The sequence below is a fragment of the Rissa tridactyla genome, chromosome 10 (genome assembly GCF_028500815.1).
Source record: "Rissa tridactyla isolate bRisTri1 chromosome 10, bRisTri1.patW.cur.20221130, whole genome shotgun sequence".
Classification (NCBI taxonomy): Eukaryota; Metazoa; Chordata; class Aves; order Charadriiformes; family Laridae; genus Rissa; species Rissa tridactyla.
In genome coordinates, this window is record NC_071475.1 from 21,801,213 (window position 1) to 21,825,644 (window position 24,432).

General features: G+C 40.4%; 2 protein-coding genes across 9 annotated transcripts in view; both read right to left on the minus strand.

The window, feature by feature from the left end:
- The window catches only part of VGLL4 (vestigial like family member 4), a 108,121-nt gene extending 93,763 nt beyond the window's left edge, over positions 1 to 14,358 (minus strand). Inside the window, exon 1 of one of the 2 annotated variants that reach the window (XM_054215744.1) lies at positions 14,221 to 14,358. In XM_054215744.1, the coding sequence (XP_054071719.1) occupies positions 14,221 to 14,282 (62 nt within the window). In that variant the 5' untranslated portion in view covers positions 14,283 to 14,358. Of the gene's footprint in view, positions 1 to 1,867; positions 2,149 to 14,220 lie in introns of those variants that run through there. The other variant, XM_054215743.1, reaches the window with a different exon arrangement.
- TAMM41 (TAM41 mitochondrial translocator assembly and maintenance homolog) overlaps positions 6,788 to 24,432 on the minus strand; it is a 32,750-nt gene continuing 15,105 nt past the window's right edge. For 3 of the 7 annotated variants that reach the window (XM_054215752.1, XM_054215746.1, XM_054215753.1), the window contains 2 exons: positions 24,166 to 24,228; positions 15,298 to 16,504 (listed from right to left, as the gene is read on the minus strand). In XM_054215752.1, coding sequence (XP_054071727.1) covers positions 16,428 to 16,504; positions 24,166 to 24,228 — 140 coding nt within the window. In that variant the 3' untranslated portion in view covers positions 15,298 to 16,427. Of the gene's footprint in view, positions 7,169 to 15,297; positions 16,505 to 17,901; positions 17,925 to 24,165; positions 24,229 to 24,432 lie in introns of those variants that run through there. The other 4 variants (XM_054215748.1, XM_054215747.1, XM_054215749.1 and 1 more) reach the window with 4 other exon arrangements.

Consider the following 24,432-nt stretch of genomic DNA (forward strand, 5'->3'; position numbering starts at 1 on the left):
AATTAAAAGCTAGCAAATGTAAGAAATTAAAGGTGGAAAAGTCTAACCTGACCATGTCTTGTATCTACAGGATCGCCCAGTCCATCTGCTGCAAACATACTGTGAAACATTTAACCACGGTAAAAGAACTGAAACTACCTTTTATAATAAAAAACTTTCAAATGTATCTGAAAACAAAATTAACCTTCTCACTCTCTCCATATTGCACTAGGTATCAAAGCTATATATATTTAAACAAGAACCTCCTGATGCTTTGTAATGTGAATGCACTTCTTCAGGTAACATGCCCCAAAGGTCTGCATTGATTTTTTTATCCCATTTTAGCTACTAGCCATATTTCATACCACCAGACTGTCGGACCTACGCCTTCCAGTGCCACTTCTGGGTGCTCATCGCTTACAGCACTGGCCTGATTCCTACTCTAAGGTGGGTGTAAAAGCTGCGTGGTAGCACCCATCTCACCAAGTCGCTACTGAGCGGAGATAAAGGCGGGGAGCAACTCCTGCAGCACCCTGCACCAAACCACCCTGTCCCCGCTCCCCGCAAAGGATGCTGGCAGTTCAGCTGCGACTGGTTCAGCCCAGTCGTTTGCCTCAAAAATAAAATGCAAACATACAGCACAGCCAAATTCTATTAAGAGTCTAACTGCCCAGATCCGTGTTTTAACTATGACTGAAAGTAGTTCTTGCAACTGATCCCAAATACCGAGATTATAACGGGTGTATTGACGAGAAGAGAGATGTAGGGGATTTAAGCAAAACACACTCTACGTAAGAAATATCCTCACAAGCAGGCAGATAGGAAAATACAAATAAAGGCCAAGTAGTTTGGAGAAGAGCCTTAAATAAAAGTGTATGTATTTTTAAAGCAAGAGAGGCAGATTGCTGCCAGATTTCATACAGCTTTGGATCTAAGGGTTCTTAATACCACCGCCTGCACAGAGAACTTCACTCAGGTTTCACAGCCTAAAGTTTGTTCCTCTAGGAGGAACGCTCTTTAAACAACTCCCTATTCTAAAGTTAGAGAAAATCTAATCAGAAAAGTTATCCTCCAGGAGAAATCCTGGAGCGCTTTATCAGTTAGTCCTCTTTGGTTTAATTACAAAATGTCCATTATTTCTCATTCCTGATAATCCCGAAGCACCAACAGAGTAAAAGGGAAGCAAGCCGGCTTCATGGTTTCTCAAATGTCAGTGGAAACGGCTGTTAAATTCCCATTCATCGCACTTTCAGAAAAGGGGTGCACCGGTGTCATGTGCAGCCAGCTTGACTCGGAAAATTAATTACTTCTGATTACATCTGGGAAACATAAAGCCAGCTTGCCCGAACAGACTGAAATTGCAGTGGTAAAGATGAAATAAATAAAAATCTCTACGAACAGAATATACCAGGGACAGAGTCAAAAGCCTTAACAGCGCCCTTGGGATTCGTTCCAGATTTTCACCAGGGGACTGATGAAATTCCAGGGCTTTTCTCTCTTAAGAGAAACCCCCTGTCGGGAGGCTAAGGTGTGAATTTAAGATGGCAGTCGAAATGCACCCCCCCACCCCCCCCCGCTCGGCCCTATCTCTCCCGGATAACTTTCCGGAGAGGAAACTTCCCCTCGGGATATTTCCTAACCCTTGGCTTTTTCCCCCCCCAGCTTTCGCTGTGACGATGCCCTCCGGGAAAACCGCCCTCCCCACGGCGGGATCCACCCCCGCCGCCGCCGCCGGGAGAGCGGGTCCGGCCACCGGCGGGACGGCGCGGGGACCGCGCCGTCCCGCCGGTGGCCGGGCCCGCTCTCCCGGCGGCGGCGGCCCGGTTCTTCCCCCTTCCCAACAGTTTCCCCCGCCTCCAGCTGCCCCATCCCGTTCCTCCACACTCACCAGCGTGCTCCCGGGCGGGCCGAGGTGTGGGGAGGGGGGGAAGCGATACCGGAGGGCCGGTTGTTTACTGCCGGGTCCGCTCGGAGGAGGCGCGGCGAGCCCCGGGCGCCGGGCGCCGCTCGCTGCACGGGCCCGGGGAAGGAATCCCAGGAATGATGGAATTCTCCTCCTAGCAGGTGGGGAGAGCGGGGCGGCCCCATTGGCCGGGCGGCGTTATGAGGTCAGCATAATTAGGGTAATGAGGCGCTGACATCATATCCTCGCAGGTAGAAGGGAGAGCGCGGCGCTGGCGGCGGGGAGGAAGCGGGGGAGGCTCCGCCCCCCATCAGGACACGCCCCCACAAGGCTCCGCCCTCCCCGGCCACGCCCCGCCTTCCCGCGCACAAAGCGATGGACGGGGAAGGGCTGGGGAAAAGGCTGCTTCCCCGCCCCGGCACCGGGGGGGAAAGGCTGCTTCTAACCCCCCCCGGTACCGCGGGGAAAGGCTGCTTCTTCCCCCCCACCCCGGCACCGGGGAGACCGCCCCCCCCCCACCTCCCGGGGGAGCGAAGCGAGCGGTGCCCGCAAGCGGGAGAGGAAGGCAGGCAGGCAGCCAGGAGGGACGCTGGTCGTCAGCGGCTCTTCAACAAACTTTAAAAGAGCTTTTCCAGAACCAAAGGGGAAAACAATGAAATAGTTTCCCTGAAGGACAAAGAAGGCAGGAATACAACGCGTTTAAATTTAAAACCGCATTACAATGCGCCCTCATTCAGCGCCTGAGAAACTGGCTTAATAGCCACACACGCAATTAAAAGACGCACAAATGACGGAAAGCAAGCTGATTTTCAGCTCCAAAGGTATCGCACTAGAGCTGGGCTGGAGGACAATGGCCACATATTCAACACAGTTTGAAGATATTAGGTCTGAACGGATCTGGTATTTTCTTTATTTCCTGTTTACAGCTCGTACTCCTGAAGCGTATTTTTACCGAATCCCTTCTTGCAAGGGCTATGACTCATTGAGGCAGCCGAGGACACTGCCAAGAGTCAGGCTGGTGTGAAACGGCAGCTCAGCGATGGCCCTGCTCAGCAGAGAGCTCTCCTACACCCCAGAGTACAGGCTCCTATCTGCCAATACAAAAAGCCTGAAAATAGCCAGAAAGATCCAGCCCCCTCAAACTGGATTCCTGTGAAAAGCAAGGAACGTAACCGCTCCAGGGAGCCCAGCACAGCCGTGGTCAGCCCTGTTGCTTTGTAGCAGCATTCAGTCCCAGACTGACATTTTCAAGACTAAGCAAATTTAGGAGCACATCTTGCTGAGTTACTTTGCCTGTTTTGAGTAATTTCATTAAATTAAACTGTCACAATGCCACGCTTGCACACATGAAACAGCCACTTCTCAGAAGCTGAGCTAAGACTTTACCAACGTACCCTGAACAACCCGGTAATGCTGTTTTTATGCCACAGGCATTTTATCTTGCGTACGTTAATGGTAATTAATTAGCAGGAGTACATGGAAAAGCTCTGTGCTAATGCTCTGGTGCCCACATTGAACACTAGTCATCTTCTGGAGAACCAGGTCCCACAGTGCTCGTTTTCCTTTTACTAAGGCCACAAGGAACCAAGGTTGCTTCAGGCAGCTCTTGGAGTCCATTGTAAAGGGAAAGAAAGGGACAACAAATCGACCTGAGCCCCCCAAAAAAGCCTTCGGGTTACAGATTTGTGGTGGAACCTGCAAAGAGCACAGGGCAACAGAAATGCAAAGTGTCTCGGCACAATTCAGCTCATGGTATTTCTCCTTTTCAGACCCTCCTCCTATCAAGGTCAGACGCATAGGCTAATATAATAAAAGCCTAAGTATATAAATGGCAGCACAACTGTTGTTTTCTCAAGGAAAAAAGTACCAAGACACAGTAAGGTTTATTTCAGATCCCGAAACGGAGAGGATTTCTGTATGAAATGGTGGAGGTGCAGCCAGAGCAGCCGTCCAGCCAAGCGGTGTGGGAGGCTGCGCCGGAGGCAACACATCCCTTCGGCTCGGGGATGCATCCCCACACCCCGCGCTGCCATTCCTGGAAAGATTCAGAGCCCAGGAAGGGGGTGTTGCTGTCCAGCTCCCATTTAAAAATCTATCCAAATCATGCAGGAATAGCTGATACTAAAGTATTTTCATATCCTTGCAAGGACAGGTCATGAGATCTCAGGGCCATCGAAAGCTAGCCAAAAATGCATTCCAAACACTAAATGAAATCCAGATTTAGACTCAACACACTGGGTATACCTAACAGACAGATTTCAGTTGCTAAAAAACTGAAAGGCATAGAGCCTAATAACAACCATAAACACTGTTTTATACATTTCTTAAAGTCTTTATCTATGACATCTGTAAAAAAAAATAAAATAAATATCACCATAGATTGTTAAGTTGATATTGTAGTAATAGACTACTGGAAAATATTTTCATTACCAGCAAGCAGAACAGGAGTTTGATGATCTAATATCTGGAAAAATGGCAGTCAAAATAGTACTGTAAAAATTATTTGAGAAAAAAAATAAAAGTACCGGACAGGAAAAATACTATGAAATACGGAAAACAAAACCACAGGCACTGAGAAAAGATCTGAAAAAAGACATTGGTACGTATCATGAGAATGAATTGCTCCAGACTAATTACAAACCTTTTAAATGTGTATCTTCAAGAAAAAAGCACGCCACTCCTGTTTGTAACTGCTGGAGGGGAAGAGGTAGGAAGGGTTCCTTGGTTTAAAGAGAGCGAGCTCCTGGGATGAGGAGGAGCTTGAAAAAGGAGAGGTCAAAACAGCTTTTGATCCTTTGGATATGCTATTACAGCTCCCAGCAAATGTTTTAGAACAGGATATTTATTAAACATCTCAGGAGTCTGAGGGAACATCAGCTTTCTGGGAAGGATGACCCTGTGCGTTCCTGTGCAAACACTGCTCGGGCAGACAGACTTCCCCACTAAGGTTAGGTGTCAACGTTTGTTACAACAAAAAAAATGAAGTGCAAATTGTCAAACATTTGAAATCTTCAAAACCAAATCTGAACAGCTAACACACCATAAGAAAGCCTTACTGAAGCTGCTGAACTCAACACATGCTCATACTTAGCCAAGCTGTTCAAAAGGCAAATTCACAAATTAGTGAAGCAAGAACAATCTAGTTTGATGATCCATATTTTGGTTTGCTCGCGTGTTAAAATTTGTTTTGCCTTTTGCATGTACTTCATAACCGAACGGTATCAAAGGCTCCTTGCTGACTCAGATACCAGCAAAAACAGACTTTCCTGAAACGCAAAAAACTGGCCAAGAGAGCTGAGGGTTTGTACCTGAACTCAAACAAAAGTAGGGCTTCGTACCAAACTCAGGCACGCAGGTAGAGCACCTAAGGTATGATTCCAATCCTGGGACAGACCCCAGTTACCACCCCTGTTCCATACATATATTAACGGCTGAAAAATGAGTGACATTCTCCACACAGGATAGCCAATGACAGAAGATTTAAGCACTGCGTGAAGGAGCCAGGACTGGGAACAATGGCGTATCTCAGCTGTAGCGGTATCAGCAATAGCTCCTAACACTCCTGCTGGGGAGGGTGCTTGTCAAGCCAAGATTTGCCACCCTGAATCAGCGCAACAGCCCACCTCCACCCCCGGGCCCACTGGACAGGCTGCAGAACAACATGTCAGCGCAGCCTCATGGAAAGACACCGATACTTCACGAGCAACAAAAGCTGCTAGGTCATTTCTGGGTACATTTTGCGAAATTTCTTTGAACAGTTACCACTGTTTCACAACTTGTTTTAAGATTTTATTTACTTATTTTTAAATATAGAGGAGAACCTGAAAGCAGATGGGGAAAAAAGGTATTATATCAAGTGCAGTTACAGCCTATAGGGAGATCTGATGGCCCAGTTCTACAGACCCTACTCAACCATTAATCTTGTAATTATTATTGAAATTAAGCCTGACATCTGTTCCATGCCCAACTAAGAAAATAAAACATTTCCACTATAATAACAGTTGGTTAAAAATGCCTTGGGCAAGTATCTCCCTCCACGTGGGCCACAGCAGTGCTGTGCCTTACTATTATGAAAGGCTTCAGTGTTAACTAGAGGTGGGTACTCGGTGGGGAAAGGGACTCAAACCTGGTTTGTTAAACTATTTTCGAGTGATTTCAGCTTTTAAGACTAGCAGCAGGGGGTACACGTTGTGTGTCGCCTCAATCAACAATACAAGTGTAAAGCTACAAAGAGACAGTTCTTTTTCCTTTCGGTGCCCATCTAAGGGGTGATTTGCCAGCTGGCACTCACTGCACGTAAAAGTGGAATTTATCCAAGTTCTTCTGATTTCTTACCACAATCTCACTTTTGTTTTTCAAGCAGCAGCAATACCGACACTTCTGTTACAGCAGACAGTAAGGCATGAAGTTACCTTAAGCCTGAAGAGAAGCCCAAGGTATACTAAACTCTGCACAAAGATGATTAAGTTTGTGCCAAAAGCAAACACTTTTTTCCAAAGCTATCACAAGCCACCACAGGCTTAATAAGGTATGTCATTCCTTCACAATAGCTGTCAGTACAATTACAATGCACACCTCCATCTAGTCACATCTTCGTTTTATAAAATAGGTTAATTTTACACCAAATACCAGCAGCTTTTAAAAATCACAGAATGGTTCGGATTGGAAGGACCTTAAAGATCACCTAGTTCCAAAAATCGTATCTCAAAAGACGTTTTATCAAAAGCAAATTACGTAGCCTCACAAGCACACATCTTTTCTTCAATGTTAACACCGCTAAACTCCGAATATAAAACTCTTCCCTGCAAAAATCTAGATTCATTTGCACTGCACCTCAAAGCGACCTTATATAAAAAACAAACCCAAATTACAAACACTGTAGCACATAAGATTTAAAGACACTTAAATTTTTTTTGAAGATAGTTTATTATTTCATTAGACCATAATGTGTTAAATTGCAGTAATTCCAGACAGACAAGTTGATCCAAACTGTACGTCGATGGAGATGGTTATTTATTACCTGCTTCAAGACAAAGCTTGCCCTCTTCGTAATTGTCTGCCCCATCATCCAAAGGAAGATTAAAAGAGACAGTATAATTTCAGTTGGAGCAGGGTCATAACAGCAGCATAATCTTCAAGCAAACAATGAGATACTTTCACAGTCAAACAGAAATATGAACACCACATAGAACATTTAACCACAGGTACTTTTTGCTTGCTTTGTTCTAGAGAAGAAGAAGATTCCACCCTATGGAGGTTCCCATAAGATGAAGACAGACAAGACAGCTGAGCAAAAAAGAAGAAAAGAAAAAAAAAAAAAAAAAAAAGGAGTGTCAGTTTAACAAATTAAAAGCACCCTTTGGCCATAACCCACTGGTTTTAATTTGTTTAAGTTTTGTTAAACACCAATAAAATGACCCCAGCTGGTTCACAGCAAAACTCTGAATAGCAAACTCGGTGTAAAAGAAAGGTCTGTATAATCAGTGATACACAGACGAAGGCAAATATTCAGAGTAACCTATTTATTATACACTTTTTGTTCTGATCCTGCCCCTCTTCTTGTGCAGTAAACACATTAATACAACAGATTTAACTCCGTATTAGATTTGTATCCTAACTTCTGCACACAACAAGAGAAACTTTAGATCATTAAAATCATGAACAGGCTGCAGTTCATGCTTAGATGCAAAATTATTTTAAGAGTTTACATACTAACTCATTGTAAGCTATATAATTTACATACATTTCAAGGCTGTAAGAAAAGGTTATTTAGTCACCAGAACTTGTTCTGAACCAAGGACACCAGCAGTAGGTCACTGGACTGAAGTAACACGCCTGCCTACAGGAACAGGGCAGCCAAAGATGGCCAAAAGCTCTTTGGAATATCCCCACCCATCAGCGCAAAGAACCACCAGGGAATCACACCGGAAGAATCAAGTTCAGCCACATTTGTTGGATGAGAATACCCGCACCAACTTTAATGCTGTTTCTATGTGCCAACACTGTAGCTGATCTATGTGCCAGCTTCATAGCTTGTAAGCCTGATTACTGAGGACTTAAATTCTGACTGACTGGCAATTTCTAGACCAAGATCAGCTCTCTCACCAGCACACGTGGGCTTCCTTGCCAAGTTTCCAGATGTGCCCCTATCACTGTGATTTCAGCCCAGCCCAGCCTTGCCGCCCGCAGTCCCTGGGTTTATCGGGGACGGGGACAGGGCTGGGAGGCAGCGCTGGGGCAGCAGTGCTAACACAACCGGAACATCAGACAGCGATCTCATCGTTTTAGTCATGAACTCAGGAGGGTACAAGAATTTGGTGTTCTGGGGTGGGATTTTTTTTGTGCTCTTTTTAATACAAGTAGCACACTCATTTTCATTTTTATATCAGAAAGAGAATCCTGCTGAAATTATTCACGAATAAACTAGAGAGGAACAGGAGACACATTCTTCAAAAAACAAAAAGTAAAGCAGAAGAAAACAGATGCTTTACTTTAAAATCACCTATGCAAGTACAACCCTTAAATATAATCCACTTAGAAATGTCATAAGAATTTAAAGCACAGTGATGTAGTTTCATTATCTACCGTTGTCTGTACAAACTTACTTTCAAACTGTCAAATCGCTACCGACTCAAGTCTCCTCCTCGGCAATTTTCTAAACCAAGGATGCAGGGTCAGAGTTCGCCATGAGCGTGCAGAATGTGCACAGCCTCATCACCTAGGACGTACGCCCAAATGCCAGACTTGGGAGGCAACGAAGAAATAAAAAATAATAATAAAAAAAGAGATTGGCTAAATTTTATTGTGAAAATAATTTGGGTTTAAAAAGCCTTGCTCCACACTGTCACATGAAGCACTGCAACAGCATGATGCGACAGACATTGGCAGGCTGCTCTACATCAGCTCTTCCCTCTCTCCTGCACCACTTCTTGAAGCAGCCTAAGAAGCTACTAACTTCTTGGCTCTCACTACTGTCTTCTACAGGGAACGAGCCAGACATTTCATCACTGCATAAGAGCAAGACAACTTGAGGATGGCAACATTAAAAGAAAAAACTAAAACCACAAACAAAACCAAAAAAACCACGGAATGCCCCCTTCTCATGCTTCACTACTAAATTTAAAAAAGGAGGTTTGGAGAAAGTTTTGCAGGAGGCAGAGATTAAAATATAATCCACTGTCTGGGAACACTACTTTTCAAATTTACCAAGCATACCATAGAGCTAGAGAGATTCCATGTAAAAGAATGGATGTAATACAAATTAATTCAACAAAGCCAAAATGAGATATTTAACTGAACTATTTACTCAGCTTGTTTAATCGAGTAGGGGAGATATCTTAAACATCAGGCTCAAGCCTTTCAAAGAAGGTCTCACAGTACAACAAAGGCAAGGGAAGGAACCAAAAGACAGAGTGTTAGGATTTTTTTTTTTTTTTTTTTTTTAAAGACAGTCCCTTATGGTTGCAAACTCCTAAGTAATCAAATTCTATTCAAATTTAAAACCAGGAAGAACCCCCTATAGCCATTACCCTGGCATGACATTTCAGTCAGATCAGAATACTGGTCTTTGCAGCTACATGACCTTCATTTTCTCAGAGAAACCAATGTGCATAACTGTCAAAACAGCTGTCCACCATTAATGAAAAGGTTTTGGCAGAACGCTGGATTCTGAAGGCAAAAATGACATGTAAGTTCTCAGACTTAAAGATGTAACTGAAATATTTGGAGTTCTTGTGAATAATTTCAGAATGTATAGTCTGACGCTTCCTGTTCACGTACTAAAACTTCATCCATTTCTTAATGTTTCTGATTTAACAAGTCTGAGTAAGAGGTTAAAACACGCAGGAGTAAAATGATTACAGCCTCTCCCTAAAGCGGTCATTAAGTTCAGGATCAGTTAGCAACTGTGCTGTAGATTTTTATCTAGAAAAAAAGGTAAATAAGGTAACTGCAAAATTTTATGAAACCACAGTATCAAAAGTGACAGAGCAGCTGTTCACTCAGACAAAATATATACCAGAAAATAGCTGTACGGTGGTAACGTCTCTTCTTCCTGCACTAGATAATATAAAGAAAATACCTTTTCTACACAATCATAATATATGGCCAGCAGAAATGAATTTGAAAATGAAGAATGCTTTGTCCTCTGTGAACACCTTACCCATGAAAAACTATCACACACACACTGGTCTGACATTCTGACCTTCAAAACATATTTCAATTTCAATTCTATTTTTAAATTAATTGCTGGGAAAAGGCATGAGTCACAATCCTGCTTGGATCCCCCTCTACTGGACACTCACCAAGTGCTATGTTTATTCAAAAGTTTCCCAAGTCAGAACAGGCTCTAGCATTACCTCCTCAATCAATTTAAAGAACATGGACCTTACCCTTCAGTTCCCTAAGCCACCCAGGAATACTGGCCTCCATACCCATCTTTATCTTCCCAATTTGGCAAATACGTTTGTTGCAAACATCAGGAAGCTACAGGATACTGTAAAGTCCAGCTCTAACAGAAGGGAATCACGCTCGTTCAGCTGTAGGCTACCTAGAGGCACCTTGTTTATGATAAGGTCACAGCTGTTACTCTCCATCTGTTAGTCAAATTCACTGACACTGGAGGTCAACCAAGTCTAAAGAGAAGCCCCACTGAAGCACAGGTGAGAAGTACAGTCTCTGCAGTTGAAACAACATCGGGTGCATTCAATATAGCCTCTATTTGAAGGGCCACATAGCTAGCCACCTGCAGGAACTCACTACTCAAATACCTGGAAAAAGGGGAAATGAGCAAGCGATAAAGAAAACATCCTACACATGCTGATGGAGAAAGCCAGCATCCTGCGTGGTACACTTCTACGCGCTCCCCAAATCTAAAGTTTAGGAGCAGGCAGACATCATACTGCTAGCCAAATGGGTTGCTCGCAACGGTAGGCAAGTTAATAAAGGGACACGATACTGAGATTAAAGACTGTAAAGAGGAGTGGAAACAGAATCTATGGTTATGTATGCAGTCAAATTTTGATTTCCCGTTCACTTTGTGTCATCTAGCTTTTTCCCTCTGAAGCATGAGATAGAGTTACACGCTTCGCTGGCACTGTCGGTCTCCGAGCCAGCCAGGCCCATGCTGCTGACTCACCTACAGAATACCTTTAGTAAGTTTGATGGGGTCCAGGCTCTTCCTTACAAAGAAGCCTTTTAAGACATTAAGAAATAAATCATCTGCCCGGTTGCCTTTAATGAAAGCACCGTTACACAGAAAAAAAGAGGATGGAGCATGAAACAATATCCATAGTGGAACAGCCAAACCAGAGAAGAGGGATGTCTGAAGAACAGAATGAAAGACTTGAGAATTAAGTCAAGACGAGAAACAATAAAACAATAAAGCAGTATGGAAATACAGCAGGAAGGCACAAACAGGAAAGTTACAAATGGAATGAAAAGCTAAAGTGACTATTTCTCGTGAAAGAACAGACACACCTCATTAGGACAAAGAGTTAGTAACATATTCCCATGTACTAACTTCCCCTGCAACAATCAGCAGTTATTCTAGTGGATTACAGCTGTACGACCATAAGAAATCATTTCCACATACTGCCGAGGAACTTCAAAAGCAACTAACAAGTCTGAAATCAATCTCTCTTCTCTTAAAAGTTTTACATAGCAAAACATTGTAACAACTGCATAAAGTATTTTATATTAACAATAGAGAGGAGTTCAGACTGTAGGCTGCTCTAGGCTATGATTCATTCATGGCGCTCGGCCAAAAAAATAAATACATTCAAGACCAATGGCCCCAAGGGGAAAGGTAGGCCACTTTTTAAAAAGCACAGAGATAAATGATTTACAGAACCGAATGCAGTTTAAGATTTCAGCCTATATGGATGATGAGGAAGGGCTTTCTTACGTCTCACAAAGATTTACTGCACAGGCTTGAATACTGGCAAGGTATCAACAGATGGAGTAAACTAGGAACTATTAAAGTGGGATTTGCAAAACTCTATCCAAAGAGCAAGAAATGACCCATTATATTGCTATACACAAAGAAAGTTCATAAAGCCAAATCAAGATATGCAACGGGTATTTCAGCCACGTAAGACAAACAGGGCCAGCTCAGATTACAGCAAAGTTAACACCTGTAAAGGGAAGGACCAAGCCACTGGCAGCGTGACAAACAGTTTAAAGGTTGGGAGGGTTTGACGCCATACGGCATCTGCTGCACATAAAAACGTTTAATTAGCTGCTAAACAGCAAGCAGTACGTTCCGATTTTTTCTTACGAGTACATTATTTCTTGAATAAATGCCCTTGCTTAGCTAGCAAGGTTCGGAATGAAGATAGCTGTTCCACTACAGGAGCTGAGACCAACTCACTCTCACACATCAGATTGACTTGTAACTGAATTCTAATGTTTTGAATCACCGTCTCAGTAGCAAGCACCTTCTGAAACACCAAACCCACTTTAAATGTGCCTGACTTTAATATTCAGAACATTATCTTTAACTGTATCACTAATGGCTTTTAAAAGAAAGCTGCTCTTTTAAACGCTTCCCTAGAGTTACAACTGCATTTCGTCATTTAAAAAATTCTAGGTTTAACTGCTGCTCATCCTCAAACTTAGTAGTAGTGAGGAACTGCAGAGAAGAAGAAACACTGAGCCTCCTAGGATGCAAGATATCCTCACAGGATATTCTATTTAAAGTTCTGGTACACACACATCTCCGAGGTACCCTCTCTCAATAAAAGGGAAAACAGCCACCGCCTCAAGGTAACAAATAAAAGCTACTAAAGGGAATGAGCTTTTAGAATCCAGTCTTCGCTTACGCTGCAGCCAGATCCCAGGAGGGGCTTGGCAGTGTCCAACTGAACTGAGACTTCACATAGATTGTTTGTTAATTTTTTTTTTTTTTTTTTTTTTTTTAACGTCTGCAGATTCAAGCCCAACCTATATGTTGCCATTAGTCTCAGAAAGGAATCACATACCTATTCAGCAGAGGTAGTAATGTTTGCATTTTAAGTCAGGCATGTGATTAAATGCTCTGCTAGTAAGAATTCTCAACCAGATGTTGGGCAACCATATGACACATAAGCTCTCTCAACCAGTGCTTGAAGCAGTTATAATTTGCGAACCAGTGGTTTCACAGCCTGTGGTGCTGTTATTTAACCAGTAAAAAGCCCCATCCTCACCTTCCCGTGTTAAGGAAACAAAAAGTACGGGTTGGTCAGAATGGTTTTGTTCAATGATATTACATCCCAGTATGGCTCAAGATGTAAAAATTCTTAATTGTACTTAATTGTACTACTACAGGGGGAAGGAATGGCCTCCTTACAAGGTAAGAATGTCTAGTTTTACCACTGCCTATTTTTTTTTTCCCCCCTCATTTGATCATATCGCTTATTCTGTGGATAAGTTTTTGGCTCTACCTGTACACCATGGATGTCCCCTTTCTTTTTTTTCCCCCTCCTTTCAGCTTGTATATTTCTATACAGCACCTAGCAAAGCCTGCATCCTTGAGGGAATTATGGGAATTACAAAAATGCAATAGTTACATTTTCATTTACAGACATAAAGAGGAGATAAATGAGACAAAATTTGTAATAACATTTTAGTTGTTAGCTTTAATTACTTGGTAATGTATTCAGTACGTGGAATAGCTTTCTAATAACCCAGTTTGCAGCAATTGGCATTTTTTAAAGACATAAAAACAAGTATCTTTTTCTGCTTAAAGTATTCATTTTCCAAAAGTTGACTACAGGAACAGAATTCACACACACAGAGAAAAACCAATTTCACTAAGAGTCATCTCGCTGAATTTGTCGAGGACGAATCCTCACCACAGTAGTGAGCACCCTCTCCTTTACAAAGAGTCAAGCCTCACTTAGGCCTGTTCCCACACAGCCTTAAAAGAAAATAAAGACAACTACAAAAGAAAGCCCAGAATATATAAAATTCAGTTACATTACAAATAAATAAATGAATAAATAAAGGAATCATTGTGTGAACTATGCATGCAGAGGGTTATTTTTGGAATTGTCCTGTTTCCTACACGAGTTGTTTTGCTGTCAATTTCAGTTTCCAATTTTGTTTTGTATCCTAAGACTTTCACAGATGACAACACTCCACCCCCTACCCCCCCCCAAATAATACAGTGGACCCTGCTAAAAATTTGCTAACACCAAATCGCTGGTGTAAAAAAAACATAAATAAAAATTAGTCTTTTGTCTGTGCTCCTGCCCATATGCAGTTTCCCCTACAGTGTACTTCATTTGGGACAGAAAATAAAAGCTGTTACCTCATTAGATGACTAAACCAGGCTGTTCTGCCAGCGCTGCACTTCTTACCTGGTAACTATTTCATTCAAAAGGTCATGACTCCATCCTGAATCTTTTCTTGTGCTGTTCATTTGTCCAAAAGCCTTGTATCTGTCGGGTTCTGCTTCTACCACTGGGACCAGTATTCTCTGTTCTTAAGAATTTTCCACCGAGCATACCTAAGTAAGTCAACATCTGATTTCAGATTTCTTTTTACTACCACTTATGCTGAAACTTAAAAAATTGTATGGCTATTTCAAGTCTTCACTACATATGAAGTTAATTTTAAGGTGGATAGGGTATATTCTGTATAAAAGACTTCTAGGTTATCCAGAAAGGAACCTCCTCATGCAGACAAATAATCCATCCAAAACCCAAGGCTAATTTAATTTAAGCAGCGGTTTAAATTCCCTAGCTCTGTTTCTTGTAATACAAACTTTTCAAATTGGGGATTTTGGCCTCTTACTAATAGGGACAGAGAATGCTAGCACCATACATACAAACATTCTCTAGCTTAAGTCACTTCTTTTGCAGAACATGCCATCATCAAATGGGTAGTCAGTCTCCTAATATCAGAAAATGGACATTTGAGGGGATTTGTCTTAGGAATTCTAGATCTATTATCAACAGATAATGCAAGGTATTAGGAATCTGCCTATGAGCTTAGAAAGTTACTATTTCACAGTAGTAATATTTTCTAAGAAAATAAAAAAATAAAAAAAGAAAAAAAAGGACACATTTATTTCCTGACTCTGGATTCAAATTTTGCCACTTTAAACTCAAATTTTATTTTTTTTTTAAAAATCAATATTTAAGAGTTCCCCTGTGATTAAAGTAAGCCCGAATGAGTCATGTTACATACAATAATATATTTTCTGTCTTCTTCAAATATGTGCTCTGAACTGCTTCCCGGAAACAATGAGCAGCCAATTTCATTCCAATAATTTTTTTTAAAGTAACATCACTAAACCAAATGTAGCTTGAGAGACGGCCCTACTGATCACATATTACACAGGAAAAAAAATACATGCTCACCAGGAAAGAAACATTTTATTTCCATTTTTTACCTTTAAATTATTTTTACCATTGATACTCTCACAAGTAAAATGAAGTGTTCTCTCAATTTATTTCTACTAAGAAAAACATCCAAAATTAGCAAACCCACCTGACTCCATGTGAAAAATATTCTGATTACAACAGATGCTCCCAATTTATTGCGTCACACATGCATACCATCAGAAGTGTCCATTCTTTAATGGCATGATTAATGTAACATGTTATGTAAAAGTCCAATTTTCTTTAGTTTAGCGATTTAATTAAGCAAGGGAGGACAAGTTTTATCTTTGTGGGCCGTATTTTCAGGAAAAAAAAATATCAAAGAATCAAACAATAGGTACTTTTGTTCATAGAATTCCCAACTTTAAAGCACTTAGAATCTTCTGCCAAACAACTCACATTTCATAAATCTGCACAAGTAGGTCCTGAAGGTCAGTGAAAGTATGATGTTCCTTCCAACTGTGACACTTCTGACAGCGCGCAGCTATAAGCTGTGTAGTTGTCATCTCAGTCTCATGAAAAGAACATACAATTTTTGTGAAAGGATCTGGTATCTGACAAGCATCTCATTTCAAACACTCTTTCCCAGAGTGAAAGTCATGGTCCAAGTTTTTGGATTCAAAATGTCACACATCTGAGAAAAAATTTACTTGAAGTCTACCCTGCAGAAGCACCCAGTAAGCATCCTCAGAAGAATTCTAAGGATGAACTTGTAAGTGCAGAAATAATGTATTTCAAGAGGACAGTTTCATATCTACTTAAAACTCAATGGACTCTCCAGTTCCGTAAGTCACTGAAAGACTAGAGATTGGGACAGTGAATATCTGGAAGGAGTCTGGGGATATTTTGGAAAATAAAGCTAGTAATACATAGAAAATGAGTGGCTTTGGTTTTAATTCATATATACAATCAATCCTTTTTACTCTGGGTTTTTGAAAATCCAAGGTATAGTAACAGAGGAAAATTCATTTCAGTATTTACACAGTACAATTCCTTTGCCCTATTACCATCGAACCTCCCCCACTAACAAAAGTTTCTATTTTAGTAGTAAAATTGGGCATCTAAATTATTAGAACAGACTTCTTAAATGCACTTTAATCTCCTCAAGTAGGCAAAGCAACATCTGCAAAGTATTTAGAGAAAAAGTACCATTTATTTACCCATACACAGTATGTCAAGACTCAAGATGTCTTCCTTAACCATCCCTTTGTCATTTTATATAACTTCTTCATACTGTAAGTTATAGATTTCTTTGCTCCTAAAAAAAGAAAAAAAAAAAAAAAAAAAAGAGAGAGACACACAAAACACAGAAAATACCAACATTTAGGAAGGCTAACTCGAGTATTAGATTCTTACTACATTAAGTAAAATATTTCCCTGGAAGAATGACAACCCAATCTGTCAGGCAGACATGCAAATAACCTGCTTGTCACATTCATAACACAGTAATAATGATACAAAAAAAATACTTTGAATAGTATCAAAGCATGCAAAATAGAATAGGTTCATTCTGAAGGCCTGACGATTGTATAGCAAATGACCAAGGTATAGCAAATGTAGAGATTCGTGATAAAACTCTTAAGTAGTACAGTGGGAAACTTCTAATTTACATCATTGTTCCTAAATGATAAGGCTTTTAAGCCATCTGTGTCTACTGCAGACCCTCACCAAACCTACACATTACGCTTTTCAAGCCCTTCCTGATCTTCATCAATTTCTTCTGCTAATCAGATTTTAGCTACCCTTGCTTGATGCTATACTTCAGACACTTGGTTGCCAGTTAAGAGTTGAGAAGCATCCCGCTGATGCCCATCTTGACGAAATGTAATCAAACACTGCACGCCACCAGCAGCTTTCCAGGACAAACCAACCCAGAGCATTGCTATGCAAAAGGCTTGTGAATTAAAAGTGAAAACAGAGAACTTTTTTTTTTCATAGGAAATGTGCTGATGACTGTTGAGGTGGAAATCTGTTCTGGTTTCAACAAGCTGTAAAGTACATTATAACCTCCTTGACTATTTCGTCATTGCCTCATCCTAACTAACGGCAGCTACCATTTCCCAACTGAGGGAACAGCACATCTGCAAGAGAATAAAACTGCTCGACTCGTGTAATGAAATGACATCTGTGTCCTTAGGTAAAAAAAAGGTAATACTGAAATGATGATGGGTATGGAAAACCTGATTAATAAGGTTATACCCAGGTGAACTGAAACAACCAAAAATAATAATGTGACAACAAACAGCTGTAATCTGGCAACACTGCCAATATCAGAAGTATACCATGGACACCGGTGTGAATACCCTGCCACAGGGACGTTACCCTGCCACAGGGATATTGTCTGGGACAATTTTGCTTCAGAGTAACCTGCCTGTCTCTTGTTTATGACAAACCTCATATGAAGCCAGAATAGCTGTCACACTCCAGCATCATCCTACAGTAGCTCACAAGTAGTGAACGTTGGTAAATACCATATCACTACACTAGGCCTACAATGAAGGAAGGCATTTCTCCATTTTCCTAGAGATACAGAAGGGGTTTGCAGCAGCCATGGCCTCTAAGCTTCTACAAGTTTTAGATACGAAGGGATTGAAGATGACTTCCTACACAATTTGTACAGTGTGCCCTTAGTTAAACACTTCTGAAGTTCTAGCAGAGATGAGCCTTCTTTTACAGACCTAGAGTAAAAAAAGACACAGCCTTTTACTGGGTTTAGTCATCTAGTATTTGGAAACTTAAAAACCAAAATATTGTTAGTCTTGGCACTTCAGCAAGGTTCTGAGATCCTAACCAGTGGAGCTACTTACTTTTCCTCCTTCCAGCTTTTTTTCATTAAAAAACCACCCCAAAACAAAAAATCCCCAACACAACATAAAAGAGAGAGTGACTTTTCATATTACAACACAGTCTAATCACACCCTACAAATTCAAAACTGAAAAGGCAAGTTTTTAATGCTGCACAAAAAGCTTTAATTTTGGCACTTGCATATACAGATTAAAAAGTATGGTATGTTATACTTACTACAGTCTTTCTTATGTTTATTTAATAGAACACTGTTTACCTGACAAAACTGACTAGAAGTTCACAGAAGCAATTTGGCCAAAAGTCACACAGTATGACACACCAGAACACAAGGAAAGATCTTCTGGAACAAATGAGCAACTTAGGTTTAGCCATCTACTGCACTGGACTGTTGTGGGGCGGAAAGAAAGGGTATGATAATATTTGATTTTGAAAAGACCTTAGAAAGTAATTGAATGAAGATAAAAATACTCTAAGTGAAAGATGCATTCAGCATTAGCAGTCTAGAGTCACAAGAAGTCAAAGGACTATGCAGTAATAAGGAAAAGTGCATGCTGTATTTATGAAGGAATGTGATGTAAAAAGCCTGTCATAACGAATACGCTGTATATAACCAGTTTTGCACTTCCTGTGTCTTTAACTGCAATTTAAATAAACTCAACTTTACCTTTTTTAAGGAATCATCCATACGTATATTTTCAGCTTACAAAACCATGTGCATCCCATATGTAAGCTCAAACTTTTCTATATTTAATAGGATTTTGCTAAAAGCAAGCACACTAATGAAGTCACGATGGGCTTTTCATTGCAGCATCTCAAATAACAAGTAAACAACCATGTAAATTCTGATGCGCCTCACATATCTGCATTAAAATTGCACACGGTGTAAGAATTCCAGTTGCACAACAAGGCCAGACTGAGCTCAGCCACAGCACATAAATGAAAGAAGTGGTTCCAATCTCCAAAGTTAAAACTACGTAACTCTACGGCTTTGTAAATTACTGTCCAATCTCCTAGGTACTCTACTTCCAGGATACAGCCCTTCGAACACTGAAACTGCTCTGCCAGGACCGATGTTGTCCTGCCACCCCAATGCAGTAAGCACGGTACAGCGTGTGGCAAGCCAACAGTACCAGAGCCAATACAGCCCTGCAGGACTGTCATTACCCGTGCTGGCGCTGCAGCCTGCAAGTCAGCTCGTTCTATCAGTTTGCCAGCCTGCTCTGCCTCCTGCAGCAGCTCCTCAGCACACAGAGATCCTTCTCCTCTGGATTTTCTCCCCGCAACGAGCACGCTCCTGAACTCCACCCACCAGAGCCTTATGTAATACGATGCTTACATTTCTGCCCCAGCACATCATGCTACAAAGCAAAATACGGGTTTATACATACAGCTGGTTTCTTAAAGCAGCCCTCAGGGTGATGAGTCACATCTGTAGTAAAAGTTAATGGTTGTAATTATGTCTCAGTCTCAGAATCTGAAGCAGTTGGACCACATGAAAATGCCTTTCTGCTTCAGCTCTGAATCTATGACTTGGTGGTTTCACCTCCCCTTTAGATTTTTCCACTATATGATACAGAACAAAGACCTAACGCACATGGAATCAAGACCACAAAATTTCAGGGTAAACGTAAGTTGTATCTGGTTTTACTTAATGACCCACGTTCATTTTTTTGGAAGTGTTAGCATTGTAAGATATTAATTTGGCTATAATATAGGTCCCCCAAAGCTTCCCTGTAGATATGCCTGGCTGTAGTATGCTTTATTTCCTTTTGAAAAGGAAGACTAATGCATGTACTGCTGAAGAGCTGTAACGTGGAAGTAAACAGTTATATATTGTTAGTGTATCGTGCACAGGCACATGCAAACTTTTTAGACATATTTCCAGTGAAGTGCAGTGGTACACAGTATCTGCTCAGGCAGCTGAAGACGACAGCAGTAATCACAAATCTACAGAATATTTTATATGTAAAACTGTTCCTTACAGTTAAAAAAAAAAAATCCTTGAAGACATAGTATACTAATATCCCAATTCCAAGAAAAAATAAAATGTTATTCAGAGCAGCTACAAGCATTTGTGCAAACTTAAAAGTATCTTGAACAATTGCTTTAACTGATGATTTAATTCATAGTATTTTATTTGTAAGAAATTTTCAAGGCTTGCAGCATTCCTCTAGAATAAATCTAGGCTAAAGAAGCATCAACATCTCCTTCAGAGGAGCTAAATATAAGAACTTCAGAGTTAGTTCCCAAAGACCATGCAGACTCTGGCTATGTGGGAAAATAAATCAAATGATGGTGCCATCTCTAATGGGAAACAGAGGCAATCTCACCACAGACTCGAAGAAATACATAGGCACATTTTCAAAAACTAAATAGGGCATTTAACAACAAACAAAAACATAGAGCTTGAGCTCAACTTTAAAACCACACTGGCAGAGAAAGATGAAAAAAGTTCTCTTACATGGGTTGAAACTCTTTCTTTTGCTTGTGCTCCTTGCCAATACTGTTAATACACAGCATGCCATCTCAGCAACAGCTATTCCCGGTTTAACATTTAATTAAGAAACATGCTGTACATAGGACTACCACACTACAGACCAGAGAGCAGCCATTTCACTTTTGTTCTTGTTAAGATAAAGCAATCAGCTAAGGAAATAATTTTGTGTCCCCCGTTACATTTCAGAAAGAATGATGTCCATGTAATGAAAACTATTTCTTTTGCAAGAGGACGCAGGACAAAAGTACTTATATAGCTACCAGGAAAGGCAAGAAAAAAGGGCCACAGCTTATTTAATAGAGCCACTGATTTCATTAATCTCTTTCACAATTCTCTAATTTTAGCTACTATTCTTAACATAAGCACTACAGAAGGACAGAGCCATAACAGTCTTCCTAAAGTCTCTGCTAGAAAGTGTGAAAATAGGTCTTAGGGGAACAGAATATTAGACAAGATTTGGTTAAAGAATGAAGAAAGAAATACAGCATCCTTAGGGATTAAATTTTAAAGGTCAACACTTTCCTGTAAAACACATTTCTCGCATGAGTCAAGCAAATACTTTCTATGTAGGGGCCGCAATGTTTTGCCTGTGTACAGTACATGAATATTAGCTGGTAAGAGCCCCAAGAAGTGGCAAAACAAGGTGACCAGCATTAATGGCTGCCACCTAGTGACGAGTTTTTTAAGTTAAGAAACTGTGGGAGAAAAATCTTCATTAGAAGATGACAGCAAGATTTAACACAAACTCAATCATAAGTGTTTGGAGAGAAGTATTTAAAAAAAAAAACAAACAAACAAACCCCAAAACCAAAACGGGCAAAAGGCTTCTACTAAGTCACTCATAAACCTATGGAAACCCATCCCCTCCAGGGAAAATCACTGAAGATCATATGAACATCACATCTGAAAAATACTGAGGTCACGCCCTTGGTCAGTTAAATTTAATTTCTTCTTTCATGTGCACTACAATGTAGGGTTTTATTACAAAAATACTATGTCTGTGCTTCTGTCCATCTTCAGTAAGCGAAACTGGTGGGGCTGTGGGGAAGCAGGGCTACGTCTACATTACCAACTGCGGCATCACACATTACAGACACTCCTCATCTAGCTGCAGCCAGGGAGGCCCACACAGCAATGCTGAGGAAGGTTAGCTCTGCAGGCAAGCTCTGCATTCATTAAACAACGTTCAGAGGTTAGGAAATGCCAGAAACAGTCCTTTTCCAAATCTAATTCGTTTCCCTCAGCACATAATCTGTAAATAACCCCAAAAGACCAAGCCTGAATTCTGTTGCTAATGGTTTTGGCCAGATTCTGGCAGAAGTGCATAAATACGGTTAAAACAAAACAAATGAAATTATGCTACAAGTGAGAAAACTAAACTCTCCCAAGCCTCTTTGCTCAAACTTGGCTTGTGTTTGAGGCAAAGGATCACAATTGCTTTGCTCAACCTGAATCAAACCGCAAAAAACGTGTTTTCAACACTAGAAGCAGTGGTAGAAAATACATGGGTTTAGATACATGTCACTCTATGTAACTGCTAGTTAGAAGACAACTAGAGTTTGTTTTAAAGGAAAACAAAAAACCACTATATATAAACCAAAAAGCAGTTAAGACAAAGGGGAGAAAAGGCATTTCACAAATACCTAGTTTCAGATACACAAAACAGAAAACATAGTAAAAATTACAAGTCCTACTAAAAGATGCTTTAGGACCCCCCCAAAAGTCCTAGTTATTACTAGGACACATAGGCTGTAAGTGATTTACTGCATGACACACAAAAGAAGCTAACCATTCCCAGAGGTGATTTGCTGTCTATCAGAACAGGCAGAAGGGAAGCATAAATAAACTGACAAAGCTTAACTATTTTTATTCATGCTTTTGCAGTTACACACAAACAGCTTTGCTCCATGGGTCAGCCAGGCTGCTAACTTTCACAAGCACTGAATTCAACATTGTAACGCTGCCTTTGACCTCTCCCCTCCAAATATTTTGCTCTACAAAAGCTACTCTCCACGGATTTAGAAACAGATAGGTTACAAGCTGATATTGCTAAAAGAGGCATGTTACAATACAAGAAGTCTTGACCACTAGCAGGTAATTTTGGCAACAAACCCTAGAAGAAAAGCATCACCTATTTAGTTGGAAACCTTACGTTAGAAACTACATTAGAAACTCCTATAAAAAAAAATTTGCTTTTCTCAGATGGAGTTATGTCCTTAGTCCTCCAGCTACTAAACAAAGTTCGGCAATAGTTTGTCAGACTCCTTCCAGTTAATAGAACTAGACCATTAACAGAAGCACAACTGTTCCTGCTTATTTTACTCAGCAGACCACTAATGGTCGTGAACACTGCAGTTTGTGTTTCTTTAAAAGGAGGCAGAAAGTACAACACAGAGCCACCAACTTTAATACTAAATGGGAAGTGAACAGCTGCTGTAGAAGTCTGGATGAGGATTGCTCAGTAGGAAGCTATACAGCTGCTTTTAAAACCAGTAATGGCATCATTTGTATTTAATTGCTTTTTTGGAAGAATTATGAATAGGTATAAATGAGTTCAGAAAATTACTCGAGCAACTTCATGCAAGCAGCAAGGATTTTTTCACTTTGCAGGAATTCAGACTATCTCCTGACCAGAGTTTTAAGTAAATGAAGGCTCAGGTCTCAAGTCTTTATTTTAAGTCAAGCTGCAGTGCTTTCAGCTTTTGAAAATGTAAAAATCAGGTCACCTTAAATTACATTTATTCCAGAACTCAGAAAACAGGATGAAGCTCCAGCTACGTAACTGGCAGTAACTTTCATTCAGTTAGGAAAATTTTGATAGCTGAACAGCATCCCTAATTTTCCCATGCTTCTACACAAGCAAGTCCTTTTTCTTTTTTTTGCCATTCTACAGCTTCTCTCACATTGACTTTGTAATACTCAACTCTTTTTCTAAGTAATTAATTTTGAAGTATAAGGGTTACATTAATATCCAATGCTCACCAAGTATAGGCTCAGTTTGGAATACATGATGTTTTCAAATACACACCTGTCTTCCAGGCCTGGCAAAAACATCTGATCCCATCAAAGTTCTCTCCCTCAAAACTCATTCCCTCCTTTATTTTATGATGAAATAACCTTATGATCTGCATAACGCACCAATACCATGTACTGATCATTTAGGGAACCACTCACATGTAGAAAGACAGAGTGAATTATTAAGTGGTTTTTTCCCCATTTTTTTTTAATACAAAAAGAGCAGAACTAGCGCATATCAGCCAGCTCTGGCCCACATATGAAAAGAAATTGAAGTCAAAACGTTTTTTTTGTTACTTTCGGGTTGGTGGGAGGAGTTTGTTTATTTAAGACTTATTTAAGTCTTAAATGTAGTCTTATTTAAGACTACATAAATAAGATTTATTTATGTAGCCTCCAATTCCTTTTGGCATTTCACAATTTCTCAAGAGCTATATAAAGCTTCTCCTTTAAATATTACTTTTATTTGCCAGGGGCTTTCAATTAGACACCCAAAAAGTTTATTCTTTAAACTCTTGTAATAAGACAGTCTTGGGGCCCTATAATTTTTACTTTGTGAAATCAGAAGGCCTATGTTGATAGAAATCACACACGTTCTTACCAGCTGTTAGTATGGTTTTAGCACTCTGCACTATACTGGAAGATCTCACAATTCCTGAAATGCCTGCAGATAGAAAGAACACAGATGTTACCCATCTTAGCAGTTTTGTGGGGATTTTTTTATCCTCCAACGTACACAAAAAAGTAAAATATTTTTCCAGTTATACAGTCAAGCCAGTCTGAAAGTAAAACATGCACTTAAGCTGAGAAAGTTTGTTTCTGTTCTGCTTTGTCATCCTAATTGAAGATATTCTCTAATGTATTGTAA